Source organism: Saccopteryx bilineata, chromosome 5 (assembly GCF_036850765.1).
Source record: "Saccopteryx bilineata isolate mSacBil1 chromosome 5, mSacBil1_pri_phased_curated, whole genome shotgun sequence".
Taxonomy (NCBI): Eukaryota; Metazoa; Chordata; class Mammalia; order Chiroptera; family Emballonuridae; genus Saccopteryx; species Saccopteryx bilineata.
The window spans coordinates 265,475,129-265,497,847 of record NC_089494.1 but is presented as its reverse complement, the minus strand read 5'-3'; the positions used below and the strand labels follow the sequence as shown (position 1 = coordinate 265,497,847).

Below are 22,719 nucleotides of genomic sequence, written 5' to 3'. Positions count from 1 at the left end.
CCGTCTCCGATTGGTCAGCCCGCCGGCGGCGGCGTTCCCCGCGCTGGCGGGAACGGGAACCCGGAAGGGGCGGTGCGGCAAGCGTGTTTGCGTCCCTCGCAAGTCTGCGGAAACCCGTGGGGCCGAGAGCCGTCCTGCGCTGACCCCTGCCCACAGCAACCCGACAGAGCCCTGGCCGGGACGAGAAGCCCCAGGTGGAAAGAAAACCGCTCAGGACGCAGAAACTCGAGTCCACCGCGTGCTTCCTAATGGCTGTTATGTACCACTTCCCTAAACTCGCTTTGGGTCCAGCAGCAAGTTAGGAGGCTCGCCCCACCTGAGCGCGTGCGCAGCCCAGGCCCGGCCCAGCGCACGAGAAAGAACGGGGTTGGAGGCCTGGACCAGAAGGCCCACCAGTGTCCCATATGGGCCAGACTCCAGGTCCTGTATGCCAACCTCAGACCCCCGCGGGCTCTGGCCATCACCGCTTCAATCAGAACACTGGAAATGGTCTTCTCAGACCTCCGCCCCCCAGCTAGGAAATCAGAGGGAAGGTGCTTGTGCCTCCTTTTTCTTCCTCATTCTGAACAAAACACCCGAGTTGAAATGGGTACAATGCCGCTGTTTTTAGATTGCTTCTCCCCAACTGTTACCAAAACTTGAATATCAGGAAAACACAAAAGATTCCACTTAAAGTATATTTAACTTCAGGCTAATAATTTATTTAAATACTGTGTCATTTGGTTACAATAGACTTATTTTTAAAAAACTATCTTTTGTCATAAAAACCCCAAACCGGCTCTCCTTAGGCAGCATCTGAAACTCAAGCCAGAGGCTAGGAGTGGCTTTGGCTGCCCCCCCCAATACCTTCATCTGCTCAGTACTCCAAAGGCCCACAAATTTTCTGCTCCCAAATCCTTGGGGTTCAGCGTGGCCTTGGGTGAGCTGGACCAGCTGGGTCCATCACCTCTGCTTAAACTGGCCAGTTTTAAGGGGCCTTAGGGTCACAAGTATGAGGGCTCCAGCAGCCATGCCTGTCAGAGCTGGGCCTTGGCCCTGCCCTCCCCACTCCCCACCTGCACACCCATCAATGCCTTGACCACTGGGCATGACCCCTTCTGAACCAGGGGAGCCCTGTGGAGTTGTGGCCAGTCCTGTGCTATGTCCTGACAAGCCTGTGTGGATGTAGTATGTCACTGCAGCACTTGGTCTGCAGCTGAGTGCCTCCCGGGGGCCAGGAATCTGAACATTGGCTTTTCCCTGGACTCTTGGGGGCAGCAAAAGGCACATAGGCAATGACCCTCCAGGGGGGTGAGCGGCCACAGGAGCACACAGCTAAGGGATAGGTGACTGCAAGCAGCCGGTCCCTTGCCCAACCTCTGATGGGAAGGCCAGGGTCTGTGTGAGCAGGGAGCAAGTAGGGGCCATCTCATCCGGAAGCTGCCCCGAGGAAGCCCCAGGTAGTGCTCTTGCCCTGGAGTGGTACCCTAGGTCTCCCCTCCACTTTCAGGTTCTGCCCCAGGTCCTCAGAGCAGGCACCAGAGCCAGCAGCTAGCTTGGGAACAGGGGAAGAAATGACCACAGCTGGCCTTGGACAAATCTGCCAAGGAGCAGATGTGCTCCATAAAATTAAGGCAAGTGGCCCAGGTTAGGGCTATCTGGAGCAGCCCCCAGGGCCTCCCAAAAACAGCTGAGGGGGCCCAGAACACTCCGGAGATGAACCCAAGCCATGCTCTGTGACCTATACCCACTCATATCCAGATGAGTGGGAAATGAAGGAGACAGGGCCCTCAACACCCATCCCACTGCCACTGCTCGAACTTAAGCAGAGAACTTCCTTTCTGAACAAAAGCCCTTGCCCTTCTGCAGCTGGGTAAGGAGCTCTGGGCTGGAGGCCTGGCTGCTCCCCGAGGCAGCAATGGGGGCACTGGAAGCGCTGGCAGGACCCCATAGCCGCTGCCTCACCCTGGCCCGGACTACTCAGCGCACGGCGCATACATCCAGGATGCAAAAGCGTGCACGGCAGGTGGGGCAGGGCACACGGCTGGCCAGCCAGGTGTCAGGGCGCTGTGGATCCTGGCGGCTAGCAAACCACTTGCCCATGCAGGTGAGACACCACATGGGACGGCAGTAACACTGCTGGCACTCGCCCTCGGCAGCTTCCTGGCAAGTCTTCACCAGCTTCACACTGGCGCGTGTCTGCATGCAGCCAATGCACGCCTCCAGTTCCTGTGGGCAGCCCAAGGGGGTCATAGGAGCCCACTCAGACAACCTTGAGGGGCCCCTGCCCCCACCCTGGGGTTCTGGCCCAAGGAGGCCCTGCAGTGGAAACCCACCCACAATCCCACCCACCTACCCAGCCCCCCACCTGGCTGCTAGGAACGGAGTAGGCTGGGTTGACCTCCACCAAGGAGGCAAACGTCTCCAGGAATAGGTCGCCCAGGCTTTGGCGGATGACCACGTTGGCCGCACTGCGGATGGGTGCCCGAATCTTCTCACACAGCTCGCCATACTCCGTGGAGTTCAGCCTGCACAGGTGGGGGTTGCTGGGCTAAGGCCACTGGTCTAAGGCCCCTCTGTAGGGCAGGACCCTGCTCCTCAGAGGCCTGATGAAGACCCAGGGACAGGCTCCGGGGAGGCCAAGACTGCACCCTGAGGGTGACCATGGTGCTCACAACCAAATAAAACATGGAGGCTTTGGCACAGCCCAGCTGCCTGATACAAACCAGCCGCCAAAATGGTCCTAAGGCCAAAGCCCACAGATCCAGCACCACCTGCTCACCCCAAGACGCAGGGAAAGTAGGACTGCTGGGACAGAAAACCTTACCCTTGTCAGGTTCAGGACTGAGGCATGTCCTAGGAAGGGCCCAGCAGGCCAGCCAAGGCTTGAATAGTATTATAGGAGAACATCAACTCCAGCATAAGCTTCAGAGGTCAGGCAGCCACCAAACATATGACCCACCTGGCCCCCATACACCCACTGTGCTCCCCTGAGAAGTGGCAGAAGGAAGCTCAGAGGACAGCATGAACAAAGGGGAAGCGGGGTACCTGTGGCAAGTGGGAGGTACCTATGAGGGCACCAGGGGAACAGGGGCCCAGGGAGGGGCCCAGAGTAGGTGGTGGGGCCGCTAAGTGAGGGTCGTACTGAAGGGGCCACTCCCACCCATCATGTCCCAGAGGGACACAAAGACCAGAACCCAGTGCAATCTGGGCACAAGGCCACTGTGAAGCCCCACTGCCCCCTGCCGCAGGCACACCTACCGGATGTCAAAGGCCTGCACAGCGGGGCTGCCACTGGCAACACGGATGGTGAGGAGCTGCACGGGCAGGTTGGAATCTGGAGAGAGCTCGTGCTGCTGCGACTCAGTCACAGTCAGGTGCACGTCCTGCTGCTGAGCCACATGCACACGGTACGTGGTCACCTTCATCACCCACGTGTCTGTCACGATCACACGGGCACCTGGTGCCCCTGTGGCAAACTTGTCAATCCGCCGGAACTCAGTGTTGACAGAAGAAGCAACAGCCCGCCAATCTGACTGTGGGAGGGCATAGAGGGCGAGGGTGCGGGCCAGCGGGTGGCGGGCCCACTGGTCCCAGGACCAGTAGTAGATCAGGGTGCAGGCAATGGTAGGCAGGGTCACTGCCAGCAGGAGGAAGAGCCGCCAGGTCTCTGGGGCCTGGCCTGGGGAGTAGAGCCGCTTCTCTGAGGCTGCAAAGCACATGCCCACGTAGTAGCCTGCAAGGGACAGGGCAGTCTCAGTCGAGTTCAGATGGCCAGGCCCTCATCCTGCCTTGGTGGTGCCCACTGAAGGCCACAGTACTGCTCCTGCACCTCCTAGGAGACCACTTCCTCTTATTCCCAGCCCTGAGCTGGGCCCTCTGCCCTGGTCAGTACCCCAGCCCAGGTGGGTCTCACCCACCTCCACAGCTGGCCCCGCTCAGCCCATGCCCCTAGCAGTGACAACATAGGCAAGGGAAAAGCACTTTTAACTTGCCACTTTAGTTTTACACAGACGAGCGAGTACTGAAAAAAACAAGCAAAACCTAGAAAGGCAGAAAATAAATACAAGGGAAAAAAGAAAGATTACATACATATATACATACAAGGTTCTGGTGTCACCCAACACAGAGCTGCCCTCCTCTTGGCCTCTTGACCCCACCCCTCTGAGGAGGCAGATCAGTCAGTCCTGTCCCACCCTAGCTGGGAGATCACGTGCTGGACAGCAAAGAAGGATGGTGGCATGTCACCACACGGAAACCAATGCCTGGCACGTGACAGGCCAGACCAGGGCCAATTTGCACGGAGAAATGAATGAGGTAGATAGTGAAGGGCTGCGCAGGCAGGTTTGAGATTGCAAAATTAATAGTAAACATTTGCTGTTAGTCAAGTCACGACTACACGTTAGCATAATCTGTTGTGTTGCAGTAGATATTGTATCTATAAAGTTTCAGAGCTATTCCAAACAAATAAAAAAACAAGGGCCTGTGTCTGGCCAAAAGATAGGCTTCACCAACATTTTGACAATTGCCAGACAGGAGGTGGGTTGGGAGGCCGTCAGGGGGGAAAGGTGAAGAGATTAAGAAGTACTAAATTGGCCCTGGCCGGTTGGCTCAGCGGTAGAGCGTCAGCCTAGCGTGCGGAGGACCCGGGTTCGATTCCCGACCAGGGCACACAGGAGAAGCGCCCATTTGCTTCTCCACCCCTCCGCCGCGCTTTCCTCTCTGTCTCTCTCTTCCCCTCCCGCAGCCAAGGCTCCATTGGAGCAGAGATGGCCCGGGGCGCTGGCCATGGCTCTGTGGCCTCTGCCTCAGGCGCTGGAGTGGCTCTGGTCGCAATATGGCGACGCCCAGGATGGGCAGAGCATCGCCCCCTGGGGGGCAGAGCACCGCCCCTGGTGGGCGTGCCGGGTGGATCCCGGTTGAGCGCATGCGGGAGTCTGTCTGACTGTCTCTCCCTGTTTCCAGCTTCAGAAAAATGAAAAAAAAAAAAGTACTAAATTGATGGTTACAGAATAGTCAGGGGCCTTATAAAGTACACAGCACAGAGAATATAGTCAATTACATTGTATTAACTAGGTATGGTGTCAGATGTACTAGACTTAACAGGTAATCATATCGCATACCACATAAATGTTTATCCACTAGATTGTACATCTGAAACTACTATAATATTGTACATCAACTGCAATTGAAAAATGAAAATGTATTAAGATAGGCTCCATCAACTCCTCCAGGTGTGGCCTCCTTGAATCACTGTACTACCTAAGTTCTGGTTTCCCACAGACAGCCCTCATGTACTCCCTGGCTCTGCCCAGCTTCCTCCTGGCTGCCCTCCATACCCACCATGGCTGCTGCATCCAGCTGCCAAGTGAAACCCTCTCCCTGTGTTCACGGAATGGGGGGGGGGGGGCCGCAGCCACCAGCCACCTACTGTCCCAGACCTGCTTCTACCCTATGTCCTCCAGATCCCCTGCCTGGCACCCCCCACCCCACTCTTCAGCCAATTGTCCCCGACCAGTCAGCTGACAGGCTCACCTCCCAGAGGCCAGCTAGCACCTGGGTCACTGCCCAGCACAGCCCCTGAGCAACGTGGCCAAATATAGGCTTTCCAGTCTCTGCACCTGTGACACCCCCCACACCAGAGGCGGATTAATGTCGGTTGAGGCCCCCAGCGCAGAAGAAAATATTGGGCCCCTTAAAAAAAAAAGAAAGGAAAACTAAAAATACAGGTCAACCATATTTTTCAATAAATAAAATACATTATGTACCATTCATGTTAAAATTGCACCTTTGAAACCAAACTTGGTGTCATCAGAAAAAAGTGTCAAGTTGGCGTTTTGCGGGGCCCTTCAGAAGTCGGGGCCCAGGGCGCGCCCGGGTGCGCCCGCAGTTAAATCCGCCTCTGCCCCGCACCCCGCGTGGTCATCCATCACTGCCAGCCCTTCTCACACCCACTTCCAAGGCCTGGGAGCCTCTGTTGGAATCAGTCAACTTGATGCCCCTCTCCTGGGAACTGCCACCCCCTCTGACCGCTCACAACCTGCCTCAGCTGGGCGAAGCACCCCCTCCCCGGGGCTCTGAGCCGGAGTTTCTGCCACCCACAAATGACCAGCTGCAGCCGGCTGAGAACACACGAGCGGCTGGTTCTCGGGGATATATGGGGGGTCCGGGACCCCTCCCTCGACTCTTCCCCAGAGGGAGGTGACCCCGCAGCCCAGCTAATTCTGAGACCCCGGAGCTGCACCGCCAGCCCCGACCCGGCCGGCTGGCCGCCTCCGCCTACCCAGGGGGACACCAGCCCGGAGGGTAGAGGCCTCACCCAGCGGCAGCAGCGAGTGGCACAGCAGCGTGGCGGCCGTGCGGCGCAGATGGTAGGGCACGAAGGCGGCGTCCTCGCTGCCCAGCCAGCCTGACAACAGATTCTGCACCGTGAGCCCGGCCGAGTGGAACTCGGTGGGCGTGAACACGAAGCACACGGCGAAAACCAGATAGGCCAGAGTGAAAGTGACCTCGGGGCTGTCCATCGCGCCGCCGCCACCACCACCAAGCCCTCCGGCGAGGCCACCGCCCACGGAGCTGGGAACCGGCCCTCGTCCAGATCCGGTAGGCGTCAGCCGGGCGCGGGGTGCTCTGGGGGACGGAGTCCCGCCTCCGCCACCGGACGACGAGAAGCACTCTGGGAGGTGCAGTCCCCGCAAAGCACTACGGGAAATGGAGTCCTCGCGAGTGTTTGACTCCTCCCCCCCCAAGACCCGCCTTGAGGGCGGTACTGCACCTGGTTCCATTTTACAGCTGGGTAAACTGAGTTCCGGGCTGGCGGCCCTCAGGCCCCGTCCTTTCTGCGCAGCCGCGCCCGCAGCAGAGCCCGAGATGCCGGGTGGGCAGAGGGCTCCGCAGCCACCCCCGCCCGCGAGCAGCCCTTCGCCTTCGCGTGCTCCCGGAGCCTCAGCTCTCAAAACACTTTGCGGCTCCCGCCGCGCCCAGCGTGGCTCCACCCCGGAAGCACATTCGCCGGCGCGCCCTCCTATTGGCCGCTGGAGCCCCGTCTGTCCCGCCCCCGGCCGCGCGCTGATTGGCCGCACGCGCCAACCGTCTGTATTTGAATCGACGGCGGGAGGACGTCCTCCAGGACTCGGTGTCTTTTCTCCGTCCTCGGCTTCGTGCGGTGACCAGCAGGTAAGGCGGCGGGAGCTCCCGGGCTTGGGGCTCCTCTGGCCCAGCCTCCGTTCCGTCCCGTCCGGCGGCAGGCGGGGGGGTCTTCGGCCGACCGTCCACCGCAGATGGGAACCGCCCCTCCCGCGGCTCCTCCCCGGCTCCTCCGTCTCCTCTGTCGTCCTCCAGGAGGGTCTGTCCGGCGGGGGCGGCCCGCGGGCCTTCCACCCCTCTCCCCCGCTCCCCGGGGAGCCTGTTCGGTCTCAGGTTCTGTATGGAGCTGCTACAGACTCGCGAAGACACGTCTCCGCGCCCGCCGGCGCCCCCCGTCCCCAGCTGGAAGCCGAAACCTCATTACCGGCTTCAGCTGCGCCCGCCACGCCACCTGGCCCACGCCCTCCCCGCCGCAGCACGCGGCACGCGGACGGCCTCTGCTCGCTCGGCAGCCTCTTCCGTGGTCCCTGTCGGCAGCAGAGGCCGCCAGCGCTGTGCCCCCTCCACCGGCCGGGGACTGCCAGAAAGGGGCCTCTGTCTCCTCTAACCGGGTTAAACGAGTCACCCTGGACTTGTTTTTCCTCCTACTTCCACGCCGAGCGCAGTGGCCAGCGGGCTGACTCCTCAGAGCCCACTGCCCACTCCCGCCCCACCCCCACGCCCTCCAAGGCCTCTTGTCCCGCCCGCTCTCACCCCCGTTTTCTTTACACGCCTCCCTTGCTCGCTTTGCCCCTCCAGCCCAAGTCCCCCGGGGCCCCCACTGCCCCCAGCTAGCGACCCACCCACCCGTCATACCCTCCCCACCCCCCAGGCAGGTCAATGCTTAGCGCTATGGTGACTCCTTAGATTGGGAATGTCAGTCCGTGACCATCCCAAGGACTGGGAAGGCAGCATGGGGCGTTCTCGAACTATCTGGGCCTCTGATGCGTTTCTGAGACTCCGAGCCTGGATGTAGAAGAAGCTCCTTGACTCCCTGGCTAGTATTCCGGCTCTTTCTCCAGTTCCTCTGAGCCTCAGCCCTCCTGCTGTCTGTCTATTCTGGCCCCACCTTCCAGCCCGTGCCTTGAGGCTTCCTCCCGCTGAGGCCTGTGGAGGAGCCACGGATTCCTCTGCCTCCTCCCATTTTCTCCCAGGCCAGCACTTACTTGTCTCCTGATTTTTGCCCACAGAGTTTGATTAAGAACCTGGTTCTTCTTCCTTGCATTTGGCACTTCTAGCCCTTGGTCGTGGGAGGTGGCAGCTCCCCGGCCCCGTTGAAGACTCATAGTCCCCCGAAGCAGGACAGAGACTGCCTGGAAGAGGACACTGCCTGAAGTACGACCCTCCCTGCGGGCCGGTTCTCACTCTCACGTCTGTGCATCCGGGTGATGCGGCCCCCACGCTGACGCAAACTGTTTGCTTCTCCAGAATGAGTCTGCTAATCTTCAATGACGAAAATGTCACTAGTGACAAAAGTACAGAAAACTGTGACTTCCTGTTTTCACCACCGGAACTTCTCAGAAGGTCGCCTGCCCTCCGGGTGTCACAGAGGGAAAACGTGCCTCCCCAGAGCACAGCCAGAGCTGTGAAGGTGAGTGCGTTTTGCCTACGGGAGACTGACCCTCTGTCAGGTCACCCTGGGATCTACTTTCCTGGCGACTTAACTGAGCTGGCAGGGCCGAGCGTGGCGTGACAGTAGTGGTTGAAGACTTGAATTATTGAACAGGTGCTCTCCTCCCTCCCTCCCCAACAGGTGACTTTTCAGACACCTCGTCGGGATCCACAGACACACCGGATTTTAAGTCCTAGCATGAGCAGCAAACTTGAGCCTTGTTTTGCTCTGGGTGACACCATTGAATTACAAAACTCTTATCAAATAAGGACCCAAAAAGACAAGTAAGTGTCCATGGTTTTGATGTCCTGTGCTTTGTAACATCTCTGACAGACTTGGCAGGATCCTTGTTTTGCTGTCCGTCACCTCAGTGGGGTTTCTCCTGGCCTCTGCTCTGAGTCTGTGCAGGATGTGGCCTGGGGCACTCGGCATCACGGTGCCCTTGCCAACAAATCAGCCTCAGTGTTTGTTTCTCAGACTTCATACAGTGTCCTGACCACATCAGTGTGGTTCTGTCTCTTGTCTTGCACTCCCCTGGGGTCTCCCTTTTGCTCGCAATTCGGTTCTTTACCATCAGGCCTTGGAGAAAGCACACAGATCTCGCTTTCAAAGGCAGAGGAATTATCTGTGTGTAATCTGGTCAGAATCCAGTGGCCTGAGGGATTGGATTTTTTTTTTTTTTTAATTCATTTTAGGGAGGAGAGGGAGAGAGAGAGGAGAGACAGAGAGAGGAGGGAGGAGGAGCTGGAAGCATCAACTCCCATATGTGCCTTGACCAGGCAAGCCCAGGGTTACGAACCAGATTTTAAACACTTGAATGAGAAGGATTTTCTTTGCAGCCTTACCAGGCGTTAGGTGTTTGGCTTGGGTGGTGGTCAACTAAGCAGATGCCACAGCTTTTCTGCCTCTACCTGGAAGTGGGGCTCCCTGAGTTAGGCTGAACTGATCAAACGGGCTGTCAAGGACACCCTACATCCGAAGTGGGAGTGGCCTCATGACACATTTCTATTCTGACATTTGCTAGACTTTAAGCTGTTTAAAGATCTTATTTATTGATTTTACAGAGAGAGGAGAGCAGGGGCAGGGTGGAACGAGAAGTATCAACTCATGGTTACTTTACTTTACTCGTTCCTCGATTGCTTCTCCTATATGCCCTGACCCGGCAAGCCCAGGGTTTCAAACTGGTGACCTCAGCATCCCTCCCTTCCCCCAACCCCTTCTAACTAACAGCCACTGCACCATCACAAGCCAGGTGACTTAAGCTATTTAAAATTTGCTTTCTCTGCTGTGGTCAGATAGCTCAGTTATTTAAAGCATCATCCCAAAGCTCAAAGGTTGCCAGTTCAATCCTCAGTCAGGGCACAGGCAGGAACAGATTGGTGTTTTTATCTTCTCTCTCTCTCTCTCTCTCTCTCTTCCCCCTCCTCTCCCCTTCCCCCTCCCTCCCTTTCCCCCCTTCTCACTAAAATCAATAACAATTTAATTTTGTTTTTCTTTAAAAAGACTTCACACATACAAAGAAGGTTATTTGAGCAAAATACTGTAGCACTGATGTACCGTTCACCTAACTTAGCAAACCTGCTCAGGGCCCTGTCCCGTTTCCCCAGGGCAGCTTCTCGAACCTGAGTGTTTCTCTCCTGGGGTTTCCTTTTCACTTTTCAACTTCGCTTAGTACTTTTCTCTAGAAACTCAGCTGAAGGAGATTAAAGTGACTCAGATACTGTTCTTCTACAACAACCCTGGAAGGGAAACCTGGTTGTCTGATGCTGCCCCTGGCTTCGGGTCTGACCTGCCTCGAGGGCCATGGAGCAGAGGCAGGGGAGGACCAGAGAAGACCCAGGGAAAGCAGCCGGTGGGGGCGGGGTGGACCCTGCCCTGCTGAAGGCCACCTTCTTGTCCTTCCTTCCTCTCTTCAGGGAGAAGCTGACCCTCAGGTGCCTTGCCAGTCCCTGACTGTGTAGAAGAAGAAAGTAGGCTAGCATAGAAAATTTTACCTTTGATCTCTCACATCTTCTATTGTTATTGTTGTTACTGATTTTTAATGAGAAAGGAAGTGCTAGAGAGAGGGGCAGGAACATCAACCTGCTCCTGTATGTGCCCTGACCAGGGATCAAACCAGCAACCTTTGTGCTGCAGGGTGACACTCTAGACAACCGAGCTGTCCAGCTGGGGCCTTTTTACTCTCATATTCCTGCTGTGCCTCAGGGACCACTGTGCCCCAGGCGGACCCTGCCCACTGCCTCAGGGACCACTGTGCCCCAGGCGGACCCTGCCCACTGCCTCAGGGACCACTGTGCCCCAGGCAGACCCCGCCCACTGCCTCAAGGACCACTGTGCCCCAGGTGGACCCCGCCCACTGGCAGTGACCACTGTGCCCCAGGTGGACCCCGCCCACTGGCAGTGACCACTGTGCCCCAGGTGGACCCCGCCCACTGCCTCAGGGACCACTGTGCCCCAGGCAGACCCCGCCCACTGCCTCAGGGACCACTGTGCCCCAGGCGGACCCTGCCCACTGGCAGTGACCACTGTGCCCCAGGCGGACCCTGCCCACTGCCTCAGGGACCACTGTGCCCCAGGTGGACCCCGCCCACTGGCAGTGACCACTGTGCCCCAGGCGGACCCCGCCCACTGGCAGTGACCACTGTGCCCCAGGCGGACCCTGCCCACTGGCAGTGACCACTGTGCCCCGGGCAGACCCTGCCCACTGCCTCAGTGACCACTGTGCCCCAGGCGGACCCTGCCCACTGGCAGTGACCACTGTGCCCCAGGCGGACCCTGCCCACTGCCTCAGGGACCACTGTGCCCCAGGTGGACCCCGCCCACTGGCAGTGACCACTGTGCCCCAGGCGGACCCCGCCCACTGGCAGTGACCACTGTGCCCCAGGCGGACCCTGCCCACTGGCAGTGACCACTGTGCCCCGGGCAGACCCTGCCCACTGCCTCAGTGACCACTGTGCCCCAGGCAGACCCTGCCCACTGGCAGTGACTTATGGGAAAACACACTTGTGAAATCACGGCCCACAGAGAAGATTCAGTGAACACTTTTTTTCTCTTTCTAGCTAGTGTTTTCAGACAAAAATCTACTTAAAAAACTGGTGAGTTCATTAGAGTTAATTAAGTCTGTTTCTAAAAGCCAACAGTTTACCGAGGAAGTGGATGCTGATGGGATTCCTCAGAAACCAGCAGTGTCTGACGCCCACCCCCCTCTAGAGGACTTGAGACCAGTCTCTGAAGATGGGTCTTCCAGCCGGCCTGCTTCCACTCCACCGGCCCACCTGGACCCCTTGAGCTGTACTCAGACCCCGGAGAGTCTTGAAAACCAGACGGCATCTCCACAAGGAATGCCTGACAGCCCCGGGCAAGGCTTGGAGGAAAACACTAGTTCTTACTCTCCAGAGAAGACCATTACGTCCCCTTCCGAGATCGTAGAGGATCCTCCCAGGGTCGTGTGCCCAGACAGAACAGAGGACCCTCACAGAGCCACAGAGGGGAGCCCACACAGAGCCCCTGCTTCCCCGGCTGGGCCTGCTTCGCCCCCTGCCGCTCACCCCGAAGCAGCCTTCGGAGAAGGCCCACTCGTAGACCTGCCCGGGGCCCCGGCCAGCCTTGGGGACACTTCTGGTCCTGAGAGCACTGCCCCGGCCAGCCTTGGGGACACTTCTGGTCCTGGGAGCACTGCCCCGGCCAGCCCTTTGAAGACTGGCATGGCCACAGCCCCAAGTCCTCAGAAGGAAGAGACCAGTGACCACACGGCCAACTCTTTGAGTAATGGGCCCCTAAGGCTAGAATTTGACTTCTCTGATGCTGCTGCCCACAAAAGGTCACCCCAACCAAGCAGACTGGGGGAGAGACCAGAGGCAAGGCAGGAACAGGCCCCCGAGGAGGGGGACAAGGGTCCTGCTCCTTCCCAGAGGTCTTTGGACCTGGACTCGGTCAAGCTGGACGACCCAAATTTCAACCCTTTTGGAGGCAGCGGAGAGGCCCGGCTTCCAGAATGGCCCCAGAACGCATCGGCAGGGCCTATGGCCACAGGGGACACACCTCCGAGCCAGTGAGTAAAGGTGGCAGTGTCAGGGTGACTGCTCCATGGTGCATGTGGGGGGCCCGGGACCAGAAATGCCACTCACGTGCTGGAGAAGGGGCCTGGGGTGGGGACTGTTGTGAGGCAGCAGGACAAAGACCAGCCCCCCGACCCCTGTGCCCCTGTGGTGGTGCCTCGAGTAGGGAACATGCTGTGGCTCCCAGCCACCGAGGGCTGTCAGCCTGTGCGTGGGGCTCCTCGGGCTCGAGTCCCGGTGTGGCCGCCTCGCCCTGCTCACTGCTCTGGGGACCGCGGCCTCCTGGCCGCAGGCGTTGGGTCTTGAGAGCAGCTTAGCCAGTGCCTAGTACTCACACCATACACAGAGCTGCTCCCCAGTCCTGGCACTGCCCGGAGAGGCTGCTATCTTGCCCATTGGGCTTCTTGACCAGTTTTTTTAGAAAAAGGATAGGTGAATTGCGGGGGCCGCTGTCCATTTAATTGAAGGGCCTTCGGGTCTCCTGCCTGTTTCTGAGTCCTCCTCCGAGGCTTGGGTTCTCTCACAGGCCAGCAAAGCTGGCCACCCATCTTAGCCCCAGTGCCGGGCTCTCTAGGTGAGGGTGCACGGGAGGTGGCAGGTCAGTGCCCAGGCAGAGGGTGCGCAGGCCCTGCTGACCCCATCTCTTCAGGCAGGTGCCTCCAGCATTGGGAGATGGGACACCTGTGATGCAGAACACAGCGGGGACCTCGGGAACGGCGGGAGAGGTACGGAGTGTGTGTGCCTAGGCATGAGCACATCTTCACACGGTAGCCACTGTTTGCGTATTGTAACAAAGCGGAGGGAGACCTGTGGTGACCAGGTGGGACACACAGCTGCCCCCACCCTATCTCCAGACTCCCCCCCCTTTTTTTTTGTATTTTTCTGAATTTGGAAATGGGGAGGCAGTCAGACAGACTCCCACATACACCTGACCAGGATCCACCTGGCACGCCCACCAGGGGGCGATGCTCTGCCCATCTGGGGCGTCGCTCTGTTACAACCAGAGCCATCGTAGCACCTGAGGCAGAGACCATGGAGCCATCCTCAGCACCTGGGCCAACTTTGCTCCAGTGGAGCCTTGGCTGTGGGAGGGGAAGAGAGACAGAGAGGAAGGAGAGGGGGAGGGGTGGAGAAGCAGATGGGCGCTTCTCCTGTGTGCCCTGGCCGGGAATCGAACCTGGGACTCCTGCACGCCAGGCCGACGCTCTACCACTGAGCCAACCAGCCAGGGCCCACACTCCCCTCTTGACGAGACTAGACAAGACAGAGGCCCCACCCAGAACCCTCAGCTTCACAAGATGCTCAAACTGAGCCACCCAAGTGACTGTCACCTTCCTTCTAGGAGGGAACTGTAATTTCTTCAGGGTGTCTGGGCAGTGAGCCCACAGCCTTGCCTGCTGACCCAGCGGCTCCTACTCTGCAGGGCCCAGAGCCTACCTTGGACCTGAGTGAGGAGCACTTCCGAGACCCAGCTGAGGGTACGTTGTCCCTAGGTCGTCACCCATCTGTCCCTACTGTAGGTTCATCTGAAACGTGTCCCATGAGCACGTGTGTTGAGCGGTGTTTGCGGGCAAGCCTTCTGCAGGCCGCTCAGCTCCGAGTTTGAGGCACTCATGTGGAAACTGGTTTATTCAAGGTTGGCATTTCCAGGAGGTGTCTTTGGTGTGAATGACTTCTGGAAATGGGGTTGTGGAGCCACTTAAGAGTGCGTGTGAGTGAGGCTGTGCCAGTTACAGGTACATGGGCCTCAGTGGTCGTGGAGAAACGGGAAACGAACGCCCCCATGGCGATGAGACAGGAGCTCACAGCTTCCGCGTGGGGCGCAGGCGGTTGCTGACCAAAGCTGCCTCCAGTGGGAACACATGACTGTATGCTTTAAAAGATGTAAGGCTGCCCACCAGGGTCTCCGTGTGGGTTACTTGGAAACCTGCAGGTGTGGGGAAACGGGTGAGGTTCGCCTGGCAGGACAAGCACGCGTCCTCACACAGGTGTGCCGTGAGCCATGGAGAGACTGCTGGGGCTGGCCTGGCACCCCCAGGGGACCCTGAGTCGGGCATCATGAGGTTTTGAGTAGCTTCTCTCGCTGAGCATGCCAGCTTGGCCCGCGTTGTAGCGTGAACGAGTTGCCGTGTGGACAGAGCGGCTTGCTATTCATTCCCCAGCAGTAGGCTTCGTGGGGTTCCATTGTCAGCTGCGTGAACGTGCGTGCACATGTGGGGTGTGGACCTGCATTTTCTGTGAGCAGGGTGTAAGCCCCTGCACCCACATAACACCTTCCCGTAGGGCTCACCCCATCCTGGACAGGTGGGTCCAGCTCTCCACGTCCTCGCCAGCACTCGTCCTGGCCTCTGGGTTCCTGCGTCCCCGGGGGGCCTCACCCCATCCTGGACAGGTGGGTCCAGCTCTCCACGTCCTCGCCAGCACTCGTCCTGGCCTCTGGGTTCCCGCGTCCCCGGGGGGCCTCACCCCATCCTGGACAGGTGGGTCCAGCTCTCCACGTCCTCGCCAGCACTCGTCCTGGCCTCTGGGTTCCCGTGTCCCCGTGGGTGTGCGCACGATCTGCCTCTGGGGACGGCGGTGCTGCGTGCCCTTCCTGTGCGTGCTGGCCTGTCACAGGTCTTTGGAGAAACATCTTCTCCCGTCCTTAGCCCACGTTTGTCTTTGTTTGTCTTTGTTATTGGGCTTCTGACATGTTCTAGAGAAGGCTCCCTGGTGAGATCCGGATTTGCACAAATTCTCTCATTTTGTGGGTTTCCTCATTTACACTTTGTTGATGTTTTTGGAAGCAAAGGCGTTAATTTTGAAGTCTACGTTTTTATTTTGTTTGTGATTTTGGTGTCCAGTCTAAGAAATCATTTTCAAAGCCAAAGCCATGAAGACTCACCCTTACTTTTTCTTTTCTTAAGGATTTTATTTATTGATTTTGCAGAGGGGGGGTGGAATGAGGAGCATCAACTCCTGTCGCTTCACTTTAGTTATTCAGTGATTGCTTGTCGTATGCACCTTGACCGGCTGAGCCCAGGGTTTCGAACCAGAGACCTCAGTGTCCCAAGTCAGCCCTCCATCTACAGTGCCAGCACAGGCCAGGCTATTTAGCCTTATTTTTTCTTCTAGAAATTGTATAGTTTTAGTTCTTACGTTTAGGTCTTTGACCCTTTATTCCTGCTGTGAGGCAGCCACACACTCTGGTCTAGCCCAAGCGTCATCAGTGCGAGGCCAGAAATCCAGGTTTAAAGCCTAGGACCTTGGGACCCAAGTCCAGATGGGCAGTGAGCGGTGGTGACAGCTCAGTATTGGCACAGTCTGAGTGCCGGGGCTCTGGGGACACGCCGCGCAGTGACGACGTGGCTGGCTGGCCTTGTCTCACCGAGGAAGCAGTCTGTGCGGGCAGAGCCCAGACAGTGCTGACGCGCGCCCCTCAGTTCTAGGCACGGGGGCCGACGTGGACTACCTGGAGCAGTTCGGGACGTCCCTGGTGAGTGTGCACCTGCCACAGCCTTTCCTGAGGGTGTGTCTCGAGGAGGGGCTTCCTCTAGAGCAGCCCATGCTGTGGTCACACCTCAGCAGCATGGACATCTTCAGCCCAAACGCCAGGCTGTGCTGGGCCTGGTGGCACCCTGGCTGTCTGGGCCTCTCGGGGCCTCTTCCTGCAACCACTTTCTTAGCCACATCCCATGGCCCCAGCAGAGCCCCATCCTGGGTCACAGCCAACTCCAGAGCACACCGCTCTGTGCTGGGGTCAGCCCCACGGGGGCGGCATCTTGGTATGCACTGATCTCCCGGGCCCTCTGGTCACCCACGCTCAGGGCTGTGTGCGTCGGGGGCGACAGGAGACCCTGCTGACAAGCCCTCCCTCTGCAGTTTAAGGAGTCAGCCCTGAGGAAGCAGTCCTTGTACCTCAAGTTTGACCCTCTCCTGAAGGACAGCCCTCAGAGACCGGCGGTCGTGGCCCCCGAGACCAGCAGGTAGGCTGCCCTCTTGGAGGGCTCAGTGCTCCCCAGCAGGTGTGCCGGTGCTCAGAGACTCCAGACTAGGGGTGATCATGACTCAGCCTCTGAACAGCAGGCTCTGAGCCGACGTCCCTCAGGTGCGAGAGGGCGATGCCACCTCACGTGTGACTTTGAAGAGTGGGGAGGCCTGACCCAGAACAGTCACAGTGACAGACGGCCAGCGTGCAGGACAGCGGCCCACGCCTGCTCTGCATGAGCTCTGGGGGCACAGCAACACCTTCCTACATGCGTCCACCTGGCTGCCTTTGCCCTAGAACAGCAGTGTCACCAGACGCAACAGGCCGAGTGGCCACAAATCCTAAAGCACTGACTGGCCCATGAGGGAAGCCCGGGCAGACCTTGCTCTGGAGAGAAGGGGCACATGGGCCTCTGCTTTGGTTTCAGTCTGCAGGAAGCCAACACCCCTTCCTTGGGAAACTTGCCCGAGGCCAAGCTGGTGGACCTGGACTTCCTGGGCGCCCCGGACCTCCCTGGGGGCGCCCCCGCCCTCGGTTGTGTAAGGAGACGTGCCCTGAGGGCCTGTATTTGACGTTAAGGGATCTGAAGGGTCAGAGGTCAGTGGGCGGATGGTGGGCTGCTCCTTGTCTCTGGTCACCGCCTTGTCCTGGACTCCTGCCTTCAAGGACCTGTCCTCCGTGACCACAGGGCAGGGCTGACTGTGCGAGGAGCTTCTGGCCCAGCTGGTCTCTGTTGCCCTACAGGTGCTGGGCCCACCTCCATGTGTCCTCAGGCCCGTGGGGCCTATTGTGGACGTGCTGCAGTACAGCCAGAAGGACCTAGACGCAGCGGTAAGGGCGGGGTGTGGGGAGGGAGGGGTCCTGTCAGGCCGTCCCCACCTGTCGGCTGCAGTCCTGAGTGCCGGTGCCACTGTGGTGGGACCGCGGGCGCCATTCACTCAGCCCGTGTCGCCCAGCTAGCGGGCGCTCCCAGACTTCCTCCACCGGCAGCATGTCCGACCCTGGCCTCACTGCCCCCGACCCCCACGCTGCCCTCCCAGCACCGCCTGCAGCGAGGAGCACCCTAGCCACACAGCTGCACACAGGCCTGGGCCCCCAGGTCACGCTGCCCACAGACATCTGCCGCGTGAGGGGCCAGCCTGGGCACGAGCAGCTCTGAGGCTCGAGGTGTGCTTGGTGCAGGTGCAGGCGCAGGTGGAGGCCATGCAGAAGGAGAACCAGCAGCTGCGGAGCCAGTGCCGGGAGCTGCAGGAGAAGAACCTCGAGATGGGGTGGGGCCGCGGGCCCAGGGGCGGGGGTGATGGGGTCGCAGGCTGCGGGGTGATGGGGTGGGGCCGCGGGGCGGGGTGATGGGGTGGGGCTGCGGACCCTGGGGCGGGGGTGATGGGGTCGCGGGGTGATGGGGTGGGGCCGCGGACCCTGGGGCAGGGGTGATGGGGTCGCAGGCTGCGGGGCGGGGTGATGGGGCGGGGTGATGGGGTGGGGCCGCAGGGTGATGGGGTGATGGGGCCCGGGCGGCTGCTGCAGTGCTCACGCCTCTGCTCCTCCCGCAGGAAGGTCATGGACGGGTTCGAGAGCGCCGTGTACCAGGCTATGGGTAAGTGTGGGGGAACGGATCAAGCTCTGAGCATGTCCAGGCTGGGGCTGGATGGTGGGAGCACCTGGTCTCTCCAGGCAAGGGACTCGAGCTGCAGAGGCCCCCAGATGTGGGGACAGGTGTCACCGCAGGCGCTGCTGTTCATGTGGACCCGTTACTGAGGGAGTGGCTGTGTTCTGGGCACTTGCGCCCTCAGACCCTGCTCCAGGCGAGCAGGGTAGGAAGGGGCCTTGACCCTCCTCTAGTAGGACTTCTGCGTGCTGCAGCCGGTGCTGCCCAGCTCTCCTCCACCCCACCACCGTCTCCTGCTCTTGGTCACCTGTGCATCAGCATGGGGGCTCCCCCTAACCTCTTGTGCTTTTCTCTTTCCAAGAGGAGGCTCAGAAACAGAAGGAACTTGCCAAAGCCGAGCTCCAGAAGGTTCTGAAAGAAAAAGACCAGCTGACCGCAGATCTGAGCTCCATGGAAAAGTCGTTCTCTGACCTCTTCAAGCGGTTTGAGAAGCAGAGGGAGGCGATTGAAGGCTACCGTGTGGTAGGTGGGGCTGTGCCCGTTCCCGCACGGGGCCTGGTGGGCAGCAGTGAGTGACCACGCTGGGCGGCCCTGTCATGGCTTAGACCCCTGCCCGTCAGGCTGAAGTCTGCCCTCCCTCCCCACCGTGCTCTGGCCCTTAAGCTCAGCACCTGGCCAAGCCTTGCCCTGTGCTGGGGCTGTGAGGTCAGTCTCACCTGGGGTGGGTGGGGGTCCTGTCTGCCTGACTCATGCACAGAGGGGCTGGAGGAGGGCCCAGTCCACCTCAGTGGCCCCCTGAGGGGGCGTGCGAGAGTCAGGACCACACAGAGGGCTTCCGGGCGGGAGACAGCTCCAGTGCAAAGCAGGCTGAGGGGACAGACAGAGAGCCTGTAGGAGACAGTGGTGGCCAGAGAGGACAGGGGTCAGTCCAGGTGCCCAGAGATGGGGAGGCCTGGGCTCTATGGAGGGGCCTTTTCCAAAAGAAAAGTAGGACGTGTGGTTACCTGTGGCCTTCCTCATTTGAGCTGCTGCTTCCTGAACGTCCGAGAGCCACACCAGTGGCCTGTCCGCACCTGAGCCTGGGTCCCATCTCCCAGGGTAGCCAGCTGTTGACAGTAACGTTCCCTCCTTCCTTAAAGAATGAAGAGTCCCTGAAGAAGTGTGTTGAGGACTACATTGTCAGAATTGAAAAGGAAGGCCAGAGGTACCAGGCCCTGAAGGCCCATGCAGAGGAGAAACTCCAGCTGTGAGTGTGGGCAGCATGTGGGCAGCTTGGCTGGGGAGGGGTGGGCTGGGGGCTCAGCCCACCTTCTGCACGTCCAGGGCCAACGAGGAGATCGCCCAGGTCCGGAGCAAGGCCCAGGCAGAGGCGCTGGCCTTCCAGGCGAGCCTGAGGAAGGAGCAGATGCGTGTCCACTCTCTGGAGAAGACTGTGGAGCAGAAGGTGAGCTTGAGGCCCTGGGGAGCGGGAGGGACAGGCCCCCCTGGTGCGGGACTGCGGCCTGCTCAGTCCCAGGCTGGGCCCCTGTGCTCCTCCCAGGCTCCTGTCCGGGGCTGGGCCAGGCGCCACCTGGGTGCTGATGCCATTGAGCACTGGGACGGCAAGAGGTTGGGCATTTCTCCTTCAGACCAAAGAAAACGATGAACTGACGAGAATCTGTGATGACCTCATTTCCAAGATGGAGAAGATCTGATGTGGGGGTCCCCGCCCTGCACTTCTGCACCCGCCTGCTGTGCTGTCTTTGTTAGAAGGTTTTGTGTTCTTTCTTCTCTCTTAACCTCAGTTTGTTTTTAAACTAGATTACTTTAAAAAGAAGACTAAATAAAGTTTCCCTTAAGTTTAACACTGAAGTGTTTATTTTTTAATGTTTATTGATTTTAGCAAGAGGAAAGGAGGAGGGGAGAGACAGGAACACTGAGCTGGTCCTGTATGTACCTACTCCAGGCATCGAACTGGCAGCCTCTGTGCTTCGGGACGATGCTCCAACCTACTGAGTCGTCCAGCCAGGACCTAAGTTGCTGTCTTGATGAAGACAGAGGTTTCCAGCTTTGGCTGAATGGCCACAGCGCTGTCGTCCACACCTTTGAGCTGCCATCTCGGTGGGTAGCCTCCTCCGTCTGCCGATTCCGTCTGCCTCCTGGCCAGTCAGAATTCAGTAGACTCAAGTTTTATTTTTTGTTGTTGTTGTATTTTTTTTGAGAGGAGAGACATGAAAAACAGCAACTTGTATTGCTTCACTTTAGTTGTGATTGATTACTTCTCATACGTGCCTTGACCGAGGGGCTCAAGTTGAGCCAGTGACCCTATTGCTCAAACAAGCAACTCGACTCAAGCCAAAACCACCTTGGACTTCAAGCCAGCGACCTTTGGGCTCAAACCAGTGACCTTGGGATCATGTTGATGATTCCACACTCCAGCCGGCAACCTTGGGGTCTAGAAGTGGGGACCTTAGTGTCCTGGTTGACAGTCTAGGCCCTGCGCCACTGCCAATCAGACTGAGCTGAAGTTTTGTTTTGTTTTTTTTAATTATTTATTTTTTATTTATTTATTCATTTTTAGAGAGGAGAGGGAGAGACAGACAGAGAGAGAGAAGGGGGGAGGAGCTGGAAGCATCAACTCCCATATGTGCCTTGACCAGGCAAGCCCAGGGTTTCGAACCGGCGACCTCAGCATTTCCAGGTCGACGCTTTTATCCACTGCACCACCACAGGTCAGGCTGAAGTTTTCATGTAAAACAAGTGCCTAACCAGGCGGTGGCGCAGTGGATAGAGCGTCGAACTGGGATGCCGAGGACCCAGGTTCGAGACCTCGAGGTCACCAGCTTGAGCGCGGGCTCGTCTGGTTTGAGCAAAAAGCTCACCGGCTTGGACCCAGGGTCGCTGCCTCAAGCAAGGGGTTACTCGGTCTGCTGAAGGCCTGCAGTCAAGGCACATATGAGAAAGCAATCAATGAACAACTAAGGTGTCGCAACAAAAAACTAATGATTGATGCTTCTCATCTCTCCGTTCCTATCTGTCCCTCTCTCTGACTCTCTGTCTCTGGAAAAAGAAAAAAAGCAAACAGGTGAGGGGGTGGTCAGCCCTGGATTGTTTGGCCAGGTTACGGCCCCGTGAACAGAACACTCCTTGACATGTTGGTCGCTAAGGGATTTGCTAGCTGTGGCTGATTAACACCTGGACCAGCAGTGTCCTGGCTGCTGTGGTGGCCTCGTCCAGTCCCGTGATGCCTAAGAGCAAAACATTCCCCGGGGAGGCCTGTCTGCTCTGCAGACCTCAGGTTCCCCAGCTGCACCCCATGATCTCGAGCCAGTTGTGCCAAATGAGGCTTGTCCGGGATGGCCAGACCCGGCAGCCGAGATGAGGGGTCTCCTGGCTATCTGCTCTGGAGAGCACCAACCAGAGCAGATGTTTGCAGCTGGCGACAGGATCTCTGAAAGCTCATGAGCAAATGTCTGAGTGGACGCCCGTCCCCATGGGGCATCAGGCTGCATCACAGTGCCTGCTCCAGAGGAGCCTGTCTGACATGCTTGGACCCTGCGTCACTGACCATGTGGTGCAGGAGATGGGGCCCAGAGGGGGTGCACTTGCAGGGTGGCAGCAAAGCCCTAGGACAGGCAGCGGCAGGGGTGAGGCAGCCCCAGGCGCCCTTCTGAACACAGGGGCACCACAGGGCCCCGCCTCTGGACACGGACAGGCACAGAGCTGGCTGAACACTGGTCACAGGCTGAGAGTGGCCCTGAGCCCTGGAGCCATGTCTCACACCTAGGTCCCCAGAGCCAGCGGGAGGGCACAGGGCTCCTGAGTGCTGACCCAGAGGCATAGGCAGGCCTAAGGCTGGCGCTGCCGGGCCCAGACCTTGCCGTGCTCCATGGAGGAGCGGGCACAGGGCAGGGAGGGAGCACCACCTGGCTGGAGCTGAGGCGCCGCTCACAACAAAGGGATAGTTTCTCTCATCCACGCTGAAGGGGTCCCTGCACCGGACCAGGGCCGAGACCTGCCCAGTCAGACTGCCCATGAGGGCCAAGACTCTGGCCGGCCAGCAAGCTTGGCTGGCTCCCAGCATCCCTTCCCGTCACTGGCCCTAGGCGGGGCAGCAGTGACACGCCTGGGTGCCACCAGGGGGCACTGCTGGCTGAGAACCACAGTGCAGTGGCTCCCAGCTCCAGGTATAAGTGCCAAGTCTTGGGCTGGGCTAACCGGATACTGTCCCAAACCGTCACCTCTCTGCTTAAAAGCCACTTCTCAAGGAGGCATCCTTGACACCCTCCAACCCAAACCAGCTGCGGCTGGGACGCTCCAGGCCTCAGCATAGGTGTTCCTTCCTCACAGAGCACCGCCCCTCCCTGCAGGCAGGCCCAGCCACCCACGC

The 22,719-nt window shown here is 58.9% G+C and overlaps 2 protein-coding genes across 2 annotated transcripts; one reads left to right on the top strand and one right to left on the bottom strand.

Moving 5' to 3' along the window:
- Nucleotides 1–675: 675 nt before the first annotated feature.
- On the bottom strand, nucleotides 676–6,630 carry TMEM129 (transmembrane protein 129, E3 ubiquitin ligase). The gene is made up of 4 exons (XM_066279259.1): nucleotides 6,299–6,630; nucleotides 3,241–3,715; nucleotides 2,348–2,507; nucleotides 676–2,208 (listed from the first exon to the last, which is right to left on the bottom strand). Exons 1-4 carry the CDS (start codon nucleotides 6,501–6,503, stop codon nucleotides 1,960–1,962), a joined length of 1,089 nt encoding a protein of 362 aa, XP_066135356.1. The 5' UTR covers nucleotides 6,504–6,630; the 3' UTR covers nucleotides 676–1,959.
- Nucleotides 6,631–6,759: 129 nt separating this feature from the next.
- Nucleotides 6,760–20,194, top strand: TACC3 (transforming acidic coiled-coil containing protein 3). Its single transcript, XM_066279258.1, has 17 exons — nucleotides 6,760–7,155; nucleotides 8,295–8,439; nucleotides 8,533–8,695; nucleotides 8,858–9,000; nucleotides 11,850–12,767; nucleotides 13,424–13,499; nucleotides 14,117–14,252; nucleotides 16,197–16,249; nucleotides 16,636–16,739; nucleotides 17,169–17,280; nucleotides 17,486–17,572; nucleotides 17,924–18,012; nucleotides 18,295–18,338; nucleotides 18,712–18,872; nucleotides 19,490–19,596; nucleotides 19,674–19,794; nucleotides 19,979–20,194. The coding sequence occupies exons 3-17, from the start codon at nucleotides 8,534–8,536 to the stop codon at nucleotides 20,042–20,044; spliced, it is 2,379 nt and encodes a 792-aa protein (XP_066135355.1). The 5' UTR covers nucleotides 6,760–7,155; nucleotides 8,295–8,439; nucleotide 8,533; the 3' UTR covers nucleotides 20,045–20,194.
- The last annotated feature ends 2,525 nt before the right edge of the window (nucleotides 20,195–22,719 follow it).

Coding starts and splice junctions, on each gene's coding strand:
- TMEM129 (XM_066279259.1), bottom strand. CDS start 6,503: ATGGACAGCCCCGAGGTCACTTTCACTCTGGCCTATCTGGTTTTCGCC. Junction 2,508..3,240: donor GTGCAGGCCTTTGACATCCG/GTAGGTGTGCCT, acceptor CCACCTGTGCAG/GCTGAACTCCACGGAGTATG. Junction 2,209..2,347: donor ACTCCGTTCCTAGCAGCCAG/GTGGGGGGCTGG, acceptor GGCTGCCCACAG/GAACTGGAGGCGTGCATTGG.
- TACC3 (XM_066279258.1), top strand. CDS start 8,534: ATGAGTCTGCTAATCTTCAATGACGAAAATGTCACTAGTGACAAAAGT. Junction 16,250..16,635: donor AGCAGTTCGGGACGTCCCTG/GTGAGTGTGCAC, acceptor CTCCCTCTGCAG/TTTAAGGAGTCAGCCCTGAG. Junction 18,339..18,711: donor CGCCGTGTACCAGGCTATGG/GTAAGTGTGGGG, acceptor TCTCTTTCCAAG/AGGAGGCTCAGAAACAGAAG.